Source organism: Polypterus senegalus, chromosome 8 (assembly GCF_016835505.1).
Source record: "Polypterus senegalus isolate Bchr_013 chromosome 8, ASM1683550v1, whole genome shotgun sequence".
NCBI classification, from domain to species: Eukaryota; Metazoa; Chordata; class Cladistia; order Polypteriformes; family Polypteridae; genus Polypterus; species Polypterus senegalus.
The window spans coordinates 113,637,215-113,652,009 of record NC_053161.1 but is presented as its reverse complement, the minus strand read 5'-3'; the positions used below and the strand labels follow the sequence as shown (position 1 = coordinate 113,652,009).

The following is a 14,795-nucleotide window of genomic DNA, read 5'->3' as shown; positions in this document are numbered from 1 at the left end:
AACTGTGACCAAAAAGGACTGGTGCAGAATCGGCTCTTGATAGCAGACCACTCGTTACAGATTATCGTGGCCTCGAGTACATAATACTGTACTCTTAACAGCATGCTGTCTAGTAAACAAATATCGTGTCGTCACTTCCGGTTTGTTCGTGGCATCGTTGATTGAGCCTTCATGGGAGGGCGCCACGTAGGCAACGGCTACTACGTATATGGTGAAAGAGAAAAAAAATAAAGTTGTTTTTTTTTACGTTGAGAGGTCGCTTCTTTATCGGACCTGGTGCCCTATACGTACCCAGTGACGGATGTGTTAGCATTGTATGCAACAACACGCTTGGCTGTGCTTTTTTAAGACGTTGCCAGTGGTTTTAAAGGCAGGAGAAAAGTCAGGAAAACAAGCGGTAAGTTTGTGTTTCGGCGCATCCTTTTGTCGTCAAAATGTTAAATCTAGTTAGTATGCTCGTAAGTGATAACTGTTTGTATTCCTTTGAGTGACAGTAAAGCAGTGTTTCTCCGTTACTGTCCATTTTCGCTTCTCAACGCGATTAATCCATTTGCCTTTCTCGTGTGTTTTGAAATTGTATTATATTTCAGCTAACATGCGAAATCGAGCTGTTAGCCTGTTTTACTTGACGTTTCAGATTGCCGTGTCTCGGACAAGTGTAATTGTCCTGATGGGTTGTGGTTTGCGTGCTTAGGAAGATGATTTCTGAAAATACTATGTTTTCGTATCTGTATAGTAAATGCTCTATAGTCTTCTTGCAGTCTCGATAAACAGGATTTGGAGCACGACTGAGTTTTGGGTACAGAGCGGTTTGATGCCTCTTTACATCGTCGTCACAACGTCTTTCTTGACGGCAGCGTTGCATGTTGAAGAATGTAAGTTGTAGTTGAAACTGTAGCACGTCATCTCAGTTCGAAAGAGATCCTAGTTCAAAATCCTGCCACGTCGATTGAGCTATGTCAATATCTCCCAGCCATAGGACAGGGGACGTGGGAGTCAACGTAATTACAAGCCCGGCCCGACCTAAAATCTGAGCAACTGCGACATGCTTCTGGCGGACTTGCTGAAAGTGGTAATTTAAAAAAAAAAACTACCTGACATTTCATCTTTCCTTTCTCACAGCTCCACCGCAGTTTATCACCCTTCTCAATTAGTTAATTTAGCGTCCAGGCTGTTTGTGAGTTCACTGGATTCAGTTTTCCTGTAGGGCGTTTAAATAGTTCACTATTTAAAATATAATTAGTTCGTTTGATTCACCACTATTATTTGTTTATTGAGTATTCCATTTTACAAAACGTGAGCGTGTGTTATGTATTACTAAAATGTAGTAATGTACTTCGATTATTTAGGTAAAAAGTATTGTCTTGTCCTCCCCATTTGAATCATCTTCCACGTGTTCGTGGACCACCCCCTTTTTGTCATGGTTTATACATTTGTCAAGTGTGTGCGTGAATGATACTCGTCACCCGGAGTCTTCCCTTTCCGTTGTGGGGTAGATACTAATATGGCATAAGCGTAGAGTATCCAGGAGAGTTAACACAAATAACTATACTGAACAAGTACAAAATGCAAAACGCAAATTGTATTTAGTACAGTACATCTATTAACAAAAAGTACGCAATTCCATTAATCATGCATTTAATATGCATAGAATAAGTTTTCTTTTTGTAATAAAATATTTCACATAAGACAAAAGTAATGCATGTAAAAACCCCAACTGACAGCTAATAATGAAATGCAATGGGAACCATGTAATTGTTAAATACACAATTAACATTAATATATGTGGTTACAATAAATTGAAAATTCCCACATGAATAAACCTTACAAATATTGATCAAAAAATTAAAAGATTACAATAGTACCTGTCACCTTACCAAAAGATACAGTATAACCATCAAAAAAAGTTTATACAAATGGTGGAATGAAAGATAAGCCAAGCAAAGTTTCCAAGGTGTGTGTTCGGCCTTTGGTTTTAATTTTCAATATTTTTAATCAATACTGCATAAATATTTACACGGGATATTTCTAGAACCTAAGATGTCATATCTTTCAGTGGTGCACAATTATCACAAAGTTCGTAATTATTGCCTTAATATTATAATTGCAGTTATTAATGTCAGTTAACATAACAGTGAAAAGTGTATTTTGTATTGCCAGCTGCATACTATATACTAGAGTCTTCTGTATAGATACAGCACAGTAGAACCTTCATTTAAAAATAACCACTTAAATTTAATATAAACCTGTAAAAATGCTATATTAGTTGAACAATTAAAAATGTTTCTTTTTAAATTTTTTACAATAAGCACAATTGTTAAATTGTCACTATTTTTGTTCTAGAGTGAAAACAGTACATTACTAATATTTAAATAATAATTATTAAATAAAATGTCCATTTACTCAAACATTCTAATTTTTCCAAACAAGTATTACTTTTATAAAACCTGCTATCACTATCTCTCAACATTCAAAGGTTTAAAATATGGGATAATATAAAATAAGACTCAAATTGGGGTTCAGCTGTATTAAGAAAATTAAATCTGTTTATATGTAAATCAAAGCAGATATTGGTCTTAAATGATACTAATGTAAGATTGAGAAGATTATGTAAACACTATCTGACAGTTCTGTTGTACAATTACTTAAAGCAAAAGTAAAATCATTAAATTTAACAATATCTGGCAAGCTGAAGGCGCAGATGGTAATACAGTGTTACATTCTGTTGCCACCTTTGTGTCATTTATATAATTTGAATATATTATTGTGCATTAGAATAGAAATACATCGCCATCAAATTAAGAGCATTATTGTCTTAATACTTTTCATGTTCACTATATACTTACACTGTATTTACACAATATCGGGCAAATATCTGTTACTTATATGAAATGACAATATTGTTAACAGCATAACCATCTTAGTATACGGATGCTCACTAATTGCTAAGTGTAGAGTATGGCCAAAGCACTGGCCCATGGTTCAGTCACTTATAGCAATGATATTCTTGACGTTCATCCTGTTATTTGTAATCATGCCAACTCATTACTTCTTTTTTAGCCCCAGGCATCCAGTATGAATTTGTCCTTGAGCAGCCACGTGTACTGTCCTGAGGAAAGTATGCTGCTTGCAACCACCTGCTTTTCAGTTTAAATTCATCATCAATATAATGAACTATTATGCTCACGCATGTTTCCAAAGTCCTACTCAACCACAAATCAGTTGTGGTTGCATAAAGCACCACTTGTTTTAGATCCATTTCAAGTTCCAGCTGACATTTGGGATAAAATAAAAGCAGCACAACTTTGGAAAAATAATTACAGGAGGGGATGAGATTAGGGATGCTCCGATCAGTTTTTTAAGACCAATACCAATCACCCATTTCATGTTGCTTGATTGGTTGATAGTGATTTTTTTTTTCCTCCTTTATCCCCCTAAAAACAATTACACTAAGCATAACCAGATGCATAGAAGCCTTATGTCCTATATTTAAGTGCATTTTTATAATTAAATTATAGACAATGTGTGTTAAGTGTTCATTTTTTATTAACAAAATGAAATTCAGTAGGTTTGTTTTTCAGTGACCATACAAATTATAAATAGCATTTTGTTGGAATACATACATCAACTAATAAAATAGGTCCAAAAATATGTATTCATAATACATGTCATAAAAAAATGCTTCTCTTAATTATAAGTTGTCATACTGTTTCTTTTTATTCTTTAATGTACCTATCTGACACAAGGCATAAAAAAAGTGTTTTTCACCATTTAACAACTTTGTTATGTATGTATGTATGCAGTCAGTCCAGGGGCCCCATGCATAACGCTGTGTGTGGAATTCATATTAAAGCATAGTGTACAGACAAAAGTCGAAATGTGCATACGCACAAAAAATTCAGATGCAGAAAACTATTCGTAAGACAACTTCCACACACTTTTGCTACATAAATCCCAGTCTGCATGAAATGTAATGCTCGTGCATGCACTTGCCGCCCTTCCCAGAATTACGCCTCTTTGAATATGCAAATCAATATAAATATTCCTTTAAGTTCAGTGTTCTGTGAAAAGACAATGGCAAAAGCATGGAGAAAAAAAGAATATTGGTGAATGCCAAGTAGAGGCAAGGAAAAAGTACTATTTGTTGGTTTAAGCAGTTCTATAAACAACAAAAGGGACTTGATCAAAAGTTCAGAAAGTCTCACTTTTCCCGAAATAAAAAAGTTGTCAGATATCAAAGTTGTAGCCCACCGTCTGAGTGTCATATGGAAGCTTATTAGGGTACAGAGAAAAGAAAAAAAAATAGGGACACAGTGGGTTGGGGAAGCTTGAAATGTCAACTTTAATCTCGAAATTTCTACTTTAATGACAAAATAAACTATGTGATTAAAGTAGAACATCATAAACTTAAACATAAAATCTTTTAATTTACTAGTTTCTTAAATCCCATCATAGCAAAAGTAGCACATTAAATACTCCGTATTCTGTGTGTTCTTCTATACAGTATTTGTGTGAATCACTGCTTGCTTCTTGAACAGGCTTTCTCGTACGCTGATGGGACAAAGAATGCATTACATTCATGATATTACAGCTCTCTGAACAATTTAAATACTAAATTGTATACATGATATCATTTTCATGATGAAATTAAGCATGTATTAAACATGGGTCACATTGGCACAATGGTAACGATGAGCTGGCGACCCGTCTACAGATTGTTCCTGCCTCCTGCCAGGTGCTTGTTGCGTGACTCTCAATGAAATAATTTATTGCAGCAGTACTGTCTCTTTCAAATGTACTAACCCCCAATTCCTATCCTTTCTTTCTCCAAGTAACCAGTCGTCACACAATCAGCTCTTCAATAAATGGTAAGCCATCTATAAACTTAGAACGCCGATTCTTCATATCTTTTAAGGAACATTGAAATATATTCATAGTACGTGTTTAATTATTCCATCCATGTATCTGTCCACGGTTGCACCAGTCCCAGGAAGCATACAGCGCGAGGCAGGAATAATTGCTGAATGGGGTGCTAGTGCATTACACGTTTAATAACGGTATCCATTATTTAAATGAAGTTAAAAATGTATCTGTATAATGTAATATAGATGCTGCATTTCATCTGAAAAATGATATCAAGAGCTCCAAGAAGATGGAATTTCACCATCGACACTGTCAACTTTCTTCAAAGACTGAGCAAAAAAAGAAGAAAAATCTCGGGCTGCATTTGAAGACGTCAAAATGCAGTTTTTATGTGGTTTAAGTGATGCTTGTTCAAGAAACATTCCTATTAATTCGGCATTCATTTAAGAAAATGTGTGGTTTCTAAACTCTCTTGGGACCTCCGTCAATGGAACAACACGCCAAAGAGCATCCTGAAGTGTGATCACTGCGTCTGAGGAAAACTGTTTATTTGTTGCCGGGGCGACAGCAGGCTTGCAGCTCTGCTGCGGCTCTTCACCAAAGCAAACAGAAAAGATCTCTATGGGTGATGCAAGGAACGTTGTAAATGCAGGGCACAGGATTACTTGACCACTAACCTGGCCACAACCCTGCCTGACTGCTGTGTCTGTGTATAGGAGAGTGGCAGATCACATTCTAATAAACGCTGCTGTTCTTGTTTCAAGCTATGAAAGAAAGCACTATAATGACAAATACAGACTCTCATTACAACAAAATACTGTATTTTTTAGGTCCTTGGCAGTTCGTTGTAACGGAATTTTACATGTAAACACAAAATTCAATACGAGCATTGGCTTGCATAACGAGCCATGAGCCAGGCTGTGGGTATGCGTGACGCGTTTCCCGATCCGCCTCGACTCGGGGATTCATCCAAGCTGACGCTGCCAGCCCGTCAGCTCACTCTGTGTTCCTTGTTCTCCCGTAGCGTGAGGATCTACGTGTTTGTGCACTTGTGATTTCATTGTTTCGCTGTAGCAGTTTGCCATATAAGCGTATCCAAAAATATCGCGGACATGCAGACTGAGAATAGGAGATGATTGCCAGAGAGAGAGAGAGGGGCACGCGTGTGCGCGCACACATGAGCGAGCGAAAAAGATAAGGTGGGAGGGGTAGGGGCAGGCGCGAGCAGGAGAGACAGAGAGAGAGAGAGAGAGAGACGTGTGCGCAAGGGAGGGATGGGGCGGACGGGTGCAGAGAGAGAGAGAGAGAGAGGCGGGCGGGCGGGCGAGAAGAACCATCATCTCAGTTATGATCACATGATGCTCAGCAGACAAAGTGTATCCATACTACTCATATTGCAAGACATCGCTCATTTTATCAAGTCAAAATTAATTAAAAAATTTAGCTTGTCTTGCAAAACACTTGTAAACCAAGTTACTCGCAAACCAAGGTTCCACTTGTATACATTATTTATCAGTGTTATTTGTTAGGAAAATTGATTTTTATGTTGATATTTTTGGGGGTGTGGAACGGATTAACTGGATTTCCATTATTTTCAGTGGGGAAGTTTGTTCTAGATACGAGAAATTTGCTATACAAGCTCTGTGCTGGAACGAATTAAACTCGTATCTCGAGGTTCCACTGTACATTGAAAATAAATAGTAAAAGATAGAAATCAAACACTTGGCAGCCCTACTGGCTTTGGTTATGCAATGAACAGACACACACACTTCCCTTAAAAAACAGCAGATTTCAATAAATCAACTAAAGTTGCAATTTGGCTTATGTATTCAGAATCACACTAAACATGCACTTCAAAATTAAACGTGTAATTTGTTTTTTCAGTTTCTGTGAAAGAAAAGGTTTACTGGCAAAACATCATGTAAATATCTAACCATCACAATATTCAACCACAGAAGAATTTGTAGAACCATAATGACTACAATAATGTTTGAAATTAGTTCGGGGCAACTAACATCGTTGTCCTGTGTTGAGGAAATGTCCAGACTATTTTCATTTTGTAGCAAAATGAGTGGTTTCATTTGTGTGAAACTTGGTTTTCCCTTTGCTATGTAATATTTATTTTAGGTTGTTTTAACTAAAAGTTCATATCTTTTTGCATTGTCATTAATCTTTTTTGTCTGGAAACATTCTATTACCATGGTCTTTTTAGCACGTTTGCTTACATCCAACATACTGTCGCAGCCTGCCACATGTCATATGCTGTCGAGAGTGTGCTGTTAGATTTCTTATGTTTTTAAAACTGTGCGATTCTGACATAAAATCTGTTTTACTGGCTACATTAGGCTTGCTGCAGCAACACTTGCAAATTATCGCATCTTCCTCCAGATTACATGAAAGCTGTTTGAATTCCAATAGCCAAGTAGTCTGGAACTTTCTTTTCCACCATGCTCCTTTGACTCTGAATGAATAATACACCTTTCAGTTGTGGTCGATGTACTTTAGGAAGCACCACTGTGTTCTCTCTGAGATTTTGATTTCCTTTTTATGTGAGACTGGGGAAAAAAAGTTTTCTGGTCTGACAGGGATTTACGTTTCTTTGCAAGCATATTTTGTAAACACACACACTATTGTTACAAGTGATTGCAAGCATGTAACGCAGCACCATAATTTAGCATAAAAAAAAATATATATGGCAAGTGAAAAACCTGAACATTTACAAGCTAGTGGTTAATGATACATTTTCTTTAGTCTCCTATTATAAAACTTTGTCATATATGCTATTGGTCATGGACTATGACTCAAATTATTCCTCATTTCAAACCAAAAGTTGTCATCATGCCTAGACTAGTAAACACTGCATTATGTATCTGTATTACATACCACTGAAGTAATATTCAGCTTACTGGGATGACCGTGAGTCTTTCTCCTCCACAGAGCCTGTTACCTTATGTTTCCTGTTCAAATGTTTGTGCATTTCAGTTGTGCTTTTGTGACATTTGAGTTCAGAACTACACATTTTGCAACTCGCAACCTTTTTTTTCCATTCAGAGTTAAAAGCTTTCAAGCTCTGAAGTCTTAGTTTGCACTGTCTTTTCTGCCTTTTGCTTAACGTCTGCCTTTTGTCAAATGTGTTCATAACTGAGTGAGGTAGTGATACAGTTGTGCATTTGACATAAATTAACTAATCAACGAAAGTGATTATTGCCATTTTTAAAAACTGATTATTATCAATTATGTTGATTAATTGTAGCACTACTTAGAACAGGGGTCTCTAAGTCTGGTCCTGGTGGACCACTGTGCCTGCAGGCTTTCATTCTAACCCTTTTTTGAATGAGTGCCCTGTTTGTGCAGCTAATTAACTTCTTGTGAATTTATTTTAATTAAATTGCTTTTTTAAGGTTTGTTCCCCAGAATTTCTTCTTCATTCCTCTGAAATGCTTAATTTCTTTCATTAAATGGTACCCAAACAGAAATGAAATGTAAAGTGAGTGAGCCAAGAGAAGACTAACTAAGTCAGGGCCTCAAACTCAAACCAATTTCACTCCAGCCAGCTGCTTTAATGAGGTGACAATTCTTGTCGTTAATTAAACTCGTTCTTTAATTCCATGGCTTGTTCCTGCTCTCATTGTGCATTAACAGACATTTCCAAAATTGTTTATTTTCTGTTTTCTGAGAGCTCAGTTAAAATGTTTTGTAGACCTGAGCAGATCAACATTTCTGAGACTTTCATCTTTCTTTATTTTCAGATATTGTACTTTGGACACCAGGGGCCTCATGCATAATGCCGTGCGTAGAATTCGCACTATAACATGACGTAAGCACAAAAGCCGAAATCTGTGCATTCGCCAACTTCCACGTTCTTTTACTACATAAATCCCGGTCAGCGTTTAAAGTAACGACGCTCATGCACGCACCTGCTGTCCTGCCCCAACTCCTCACTGAATTACGCCTCTTTGAATATGCAAATCAGTATAAATAACCCTTAAGCTCAGCGTACTGTGAAAAGACAATGGGAAAAGCATGGCAGAAAAATAGAATTTCAGCGAATACCAAGTGGAGGCAAAGAAAAACGTACTATTTGTTGGTGTAAACAGTGGTATAAACAAGAAAAGGAAGTTGATCTAGTGACATAGAATGTCGGAGAAACTCAAAAACTCAAGTTCACAAAGTCGCACAGTGCCCGAAATAAAAAAGTTGTCACATATTAAAGTCACTGTGAAAATGTGAGTTGTAGCCCACTGGCTGAGTGTCATATGAAAGCTTATTAGGGTAGAGAGAAAAAAAAAAAGGCACACAGTGGGGAACAAAGCATGAAATGTCAACTTTAATCTCGAAATTTCCACTTTAATCACATAGTTTATTTTGCCATTAATGTAGAACATCATAAACTTCATCTTAAAATCGTTTAATTTACTAGTTTCTCAAATCCCATCGTAACTAAAGTAGCACATTAAATGCTTTGTTTTATGTTTGATCTTCAATGTGCTCTGTGTGTGAATCACGGCATGCTTCCGAGTTTTGTCTTCCTCCGACAGGACACATAATCCGTTACATTCGTAATATTACAGCTCTCTAAATAATTAAAATACTGAGCTGTATACTTTGATATAATTTTCATGATGATAGGAGTTAAAGCATGTTATTAAACATGGGAACACGGTGGCGTAGTGATTGTGCACGACTTTCGATGAATTTATTGCACCAGTACTGTCTCTTTCAAACGTACTAACCCCCAATTCCTGTCCTTCCTTTTCTTTCTCCAAATACCCAATCGTCACACAATCAGCTCCGTAATAGACGTTAAGCCATCTGTAAGCTTAGAACGCAGATTATTCAAAAGTTTTAAGGAACACTGAAATATCTTCGTAGTACGTGTTTAATTATTCTATCCTTCACGCCAATCCTAGTGAAGCATACAGTGCAAGGCAGGAACAATCCATGAACGGAGCGCCAGATCCTTGCTAGCGTAGCAACACTGTGTCCTTTAATTAATAATAATATAGATTATTTAAATGAAGGTAAAGTTTTATCTGTATAATATAATAAACATATTTTGCTGCATTTCATCTTTAAAATAATGTCGTCATCATATGTAAATACATGCTTTATAAAGTGGCTCTGTTTGTGCAATATTATAACTGTAGTGCAAGTTTACAGTGAGGTGATTGTACTAATAAGTCCAAATAGTTCTACATGGAGCAGTTGATGGACAGATTGATTGCGTTTAGAGCTCTTGGGATGAAACTTTCTGAACCGCGAGGTCCGTACATGAAAGGTTTTGAAGCGTTTGCTGTGTGAGAGCAGTTCAAATAGGAAGCATGGCTGAGGAAGCGTGTGCTTGATGCTAAATACCGATAATTCTCTTTCTGATCAACGGCTCCGAGTGGTGCAGTGAGAGTAATATGGAAAAAGATGATCCATTTTGCCAACCCCAAATGGGACCAGCATATACAAGAAAAAGAAGGTGCAGTGAGAGTAACAGCTATGGTATTTGGAACAGTTTGACCATTCTGTGGACCATTATATTGTTACAGGTTAATACAGGTTTGCATGGCCCCATAAAGTGATAGTTTTCAAGGGGGTGACACTAATGAAGAGAAGGAATCGCATTACATGACAGATGGAGTCAAAATATAGAACCTTTTTATTTAACAAATTTTGCAAACAACTTAAACTATAATTTTGACAACATTATTTTAAATCATCTAAAGAGGCATTTAGACTTAGTAAAATATCCAGAGGTGCTTGTCAAAGTTGTATTGCACTGAACATATCTTAGAAAAGGATAGTAAATATTTTTTGTAAATCAACTACACTTTCTGTTAATGTTAATCTCTGTCCACTGACACGTTAAAGTGACTTTTTAAACAACTTTACCATCATTAAACTGCATAATATTTAAACTAATAAATAATAATAAAATAAATAATAGTGCATCCTCCAGTAATAATACTATTCAAGACTTCAAGCCCAGGTGCATTACACAGTATTCACCAAATAAAAATAAAATAAAATGAAGCAAGTGCAACTTGGTTATAACATCTTTACCAACTTAACCATCATTTAGGCAACTTGCATTAGTATGGACCTTGCTTCGAGCTAAGCTATATACAGTGGAACCTCGGTTCACGACCATAATTCGTTCCAAAACTCGTTGTAAACCGAAGCAATTTCTCCCCATAGGATTGTATGTAAATACAATTAATCCGTTCCAGACCGTACAAACTGTATGTAAATATATGTAAAGATTAAGCACAAATATAGTTAATTACACCATAGAATGCACAGTGTAATAGTAAACTAATGTAAAAACATTGAATAACACTGACACAAAACTCCCAGGCTCCCTGCTCAGCTACACGAGCAGGCTCACACACGCTCTCTCTGTAGCACGCACCCTCCCCCTCTGTCAGCAGCACGCGCTCGCTGTCTCTCTCTTTGTCAGCAGCACGCGCTCGCGCTCACTCGTGCTCTCTCTCTCTCTCTCTCTGAACAGAGGGGGACATTTGAACAAATCCGAACTTTAATTTAAAAACCAACCACAAGCAACCAAAAAAGTAATATTGTAGGAGTTCATGCTAATAGCCTTACAGCCCGATCGCTGTAAACACTTTTTTTAAAATGAGTTTTAAAAACAGGGAAAAAAGAGAACATTTGAAAAAAGAGAAAAGTAACATTGCAACAAATCACGCTATGAACAACTCCATATAAACACTTTAATGAGTTTTAAGCACAGGGAAAAAGCTTAACATTTGAAAAAGAGAAAAGTAACATTGCAACAATTCACACTACGAACTGAAAAATTTACTTTTGAAAAATCCATAATACAAAAACCACCAAGAAAACTAACTTTGCATGAGTCGAGTTCTAGCATGAAGTGAGGAGGAACTGGGTGGAGAGGAGGGAGAGTCTGGCTTCGCAGTGGAGAGATCTTTTCCTTCAGGTGTTTTCTCTCTTGTGATTTCTTGGGTTTCTGGTGTGTTTAGCTGGTGGGAGTGAAAGCCTCATGCAGCCATTCCAAAAACAAAGTCCTTGTGACCCACCCCTTCGTGTTTGCCCTCCACGTTCCTGGAAGTCTGGCTTTGTTTACATTGTGCTGCTTGAAAACACGAGGGTTCTCAAATTGGTAAATGAGTAAACTGGTAAAAAGTTTTTCCACCTCTTCCAGCACTTGAAGCCTCTGCCTGGTTAACGCTGTAATTCCTTTTGCAATATCAGCTGCTTTAATAGATTCTGCTTTAGAATAGTCAAAATCTACACTCGGCGGCAAGATCAGTAACACGAACACCACACTCAAACTTTTCAATAATTTCTTTCTTTACTTCGGTTTCAATTTTCTTCAAAACTTTCTTGTCACCACTCTTCAATTGCCATAATTAACTGCAAAAGTACACGGAATACTTTAGAGCACAAAGAGAGCACAGGTAAATCACGCACGTCTGACTGAGAACAATGAACAGGGAGCGGCTCTGCTTCAATACAGTAATTGGCGCGTATGAACCAGCCAGGCAGGCAGGCACGCACGTGCAGGCTTTCTCTCTCTCTCTCTCTCTCTCTCTCTTGCAGCAGGCAGGCACCCTCCCCCTATGTCTCTCAGCAGCAGGCAGGCAGGCACGTTTGACCGAGAACAATGCAACATGTGCGGAAATCATTGGTGCTCACAAACCGAAAGGGAAACTGGCTTGTTCGTATACCGAGTGTGTGGTCTTGAACCGAGGCAAAAGTTTGGCGAACTTTTTGGTCGTGTACCGAGACGTTTGTGAACTTATGTTCCACTGTACATAAATAATAAAACTGCAACTTCAATTTATAATACTATTTGTGGTATAGCCCTACGGAATCGTATTCGGGAAATGGTGAAGAAGAAAAAATACGGACACGGAAGAAAAAAACAAACTATACGTCAAGAACAAAGTTGATATGTTGACTTTATTCTCGACATTACCACTTTAATTTTGACGCTTAGGTCGAGATTAAAGTCGGCATTTCCACTTTATTCTCATAGTTTACTTTATAATTAAAGTAGAATGTCGTAAACTAAACTTCATCCTAAAAACTAGATTTTCTCAAACCCCATCATAATGTAGCATATTAAATGCTTTGTGGTAAGTGTTCCCTGTGCCCCCACATGATTAATACATGCTTTAATGCATTTCATCATGAAAATTATATCAAGTATTTATCTTAGCATTCTAAATGTTCAGGGAGCAGGAATATCATGAAGTGAATGTATTCGGTGCGGCAATCGCTGCCGGCGCCTCCTCCTCAGTACAAGAGGAAGTCCGTTTAAGAAGCATGTACCGATTTAACATAGCTCGGGGAACACTTAACACAAAGCATTTAATGTGCTAAATAATTTATGATGGAGTCTGAGAAAAATTAGTAAAATAAAATATTCATTTAACGTTGAAGTTTAGTTTACAATGTTCGACTTTAATTGTGACATAAACGGCGAGATTAAAGTGGAAATGTCGAGAATAAAGTCAACATGTCATCGCACTATTACACAGTACCCAGGTACATTACACTGTATTGAAAAAAAAGTAAAACAAGTACAACTTGGCTTGCAGTATTATCCAGTAGTATAGAAGCAGTACTCGCACATTTGAACATAATGTTCCACATCCGACCTTTTAAAAGAGATACTTTAAGTATCTCCAGGCAACGGACGCGACTCCTTTATTTCAGCAAAAGTTCTTCTGTGTCATCATGTTCAACTTTATCGCAGCTACACCTTCAGTTTCAGAATGTTCTCCGTCCATTTTCATCCTGCAATACATATACTACCTCATGTACTCCATTGCATGCCTATTTAGTGGTTTAGCAATGATAAAGAGCCCCCGCGCAACACCTCCACTAATGCATGTGATTAGCAGTGTAGCAGTGATAAAGGTCCCCCCTTGAACAGTTTCCCGCTGCACCACATTCCGAACGTCGTTTAGGCAATTTAAACCGGTGTTGCGGTATAAGAAAAATCCATATCATAACAAAAATAAAAAATGGTTTTTGGTATGAACCAATATACTGCTCAGCACTAATTACAGTGTGAAATTTCCTCAGTTCTGCCTTTACATTCAAGTCTTATGCTATAAGTAATCAGTGTGGAACAGGGAGATACTGTAAGTGCACTTCTCTAATGCTCAGATATAGAATGCACCCCAGTATCTTTTATAGAAAGATCATGATTAACAGTGTCCAGAAACAGAGGATTGTCTCCCTGAGGCTGGTCTTCTAAGGACTGAAAGTAGCATTTGTAGAAACAGCAGGAGGTCATTCTATAAATCAGCAATTTCAGTGAACAATTTAACCTTTTATGTAAGGCAATTAATTACTAAAAAGAACTACCACATTTCAAATGTTTATTCCACAAAAACAGTACAAGATAAAATAAATTTCATTACAACACAAGAAAGGATATACAAAATAGATTTATTTCACTGTGTTTAAAAATGATGTCTTCATGGTGCTGACCATCATTAGTGATATACTCTTTGAGACGATTTCTCAACGCTCGCATGACTTGTTCACCCATTTCAATGGGAATAGCGGAGATTTCTTGGCAAATGGTGTCCTTGAAGGCTTCAAGGTTTTGAGGTCGGTGTGTGTATACCTTTGACTTGAGACAGCCCCACGAGAAGGAATCGAAGGCGAAGCCTCTTTACGTTGCGCCACGGCGTGTAGTTCGTTTATTTGACAGCATGTAGATCGGGGTAATTACATTCACGGCATTTGTAGTCTGAATCACAATCTGATTGTATGGGCGGTTACCTACCAGGTAACACTTGTGGTTGGTCTGCAAGTCGGCAAACATACACCACGGTGCCCTCTTTCAGTTGCAAGAAGCAGATCATAGAATGGTTGAATAGTTTTACTGTCAAATAACGCAAAGAGTACGGGACACGTGTTTTGCCCTAATTTTGCGTAAAGAG

General features: G+C 37.4%; 1 protein-coding gene across 1 annotated transcript in view; it reads left to right on the top strand.

Moving 5' to 3' along the window:
* The first annotated feature begins 146 nt into the window (after positions 1-146).
* Positions 147-14,795, top strand: part of tmem263 (transmembrane protein 263) — a 54,938-nt gene continuing 40,289 nt past the window's right edge. The window contains exon 1 of the mRNA XM_039761630.1: positions 147-397. Within this exon, the coding sequence (XP_039617564.1) occupies positions 317-397 (81 nt within the window). The 5' untranslated portion in view covers positions 147-316. The remainder of the gene's footprint in view (positions 398-14,795) is intronic.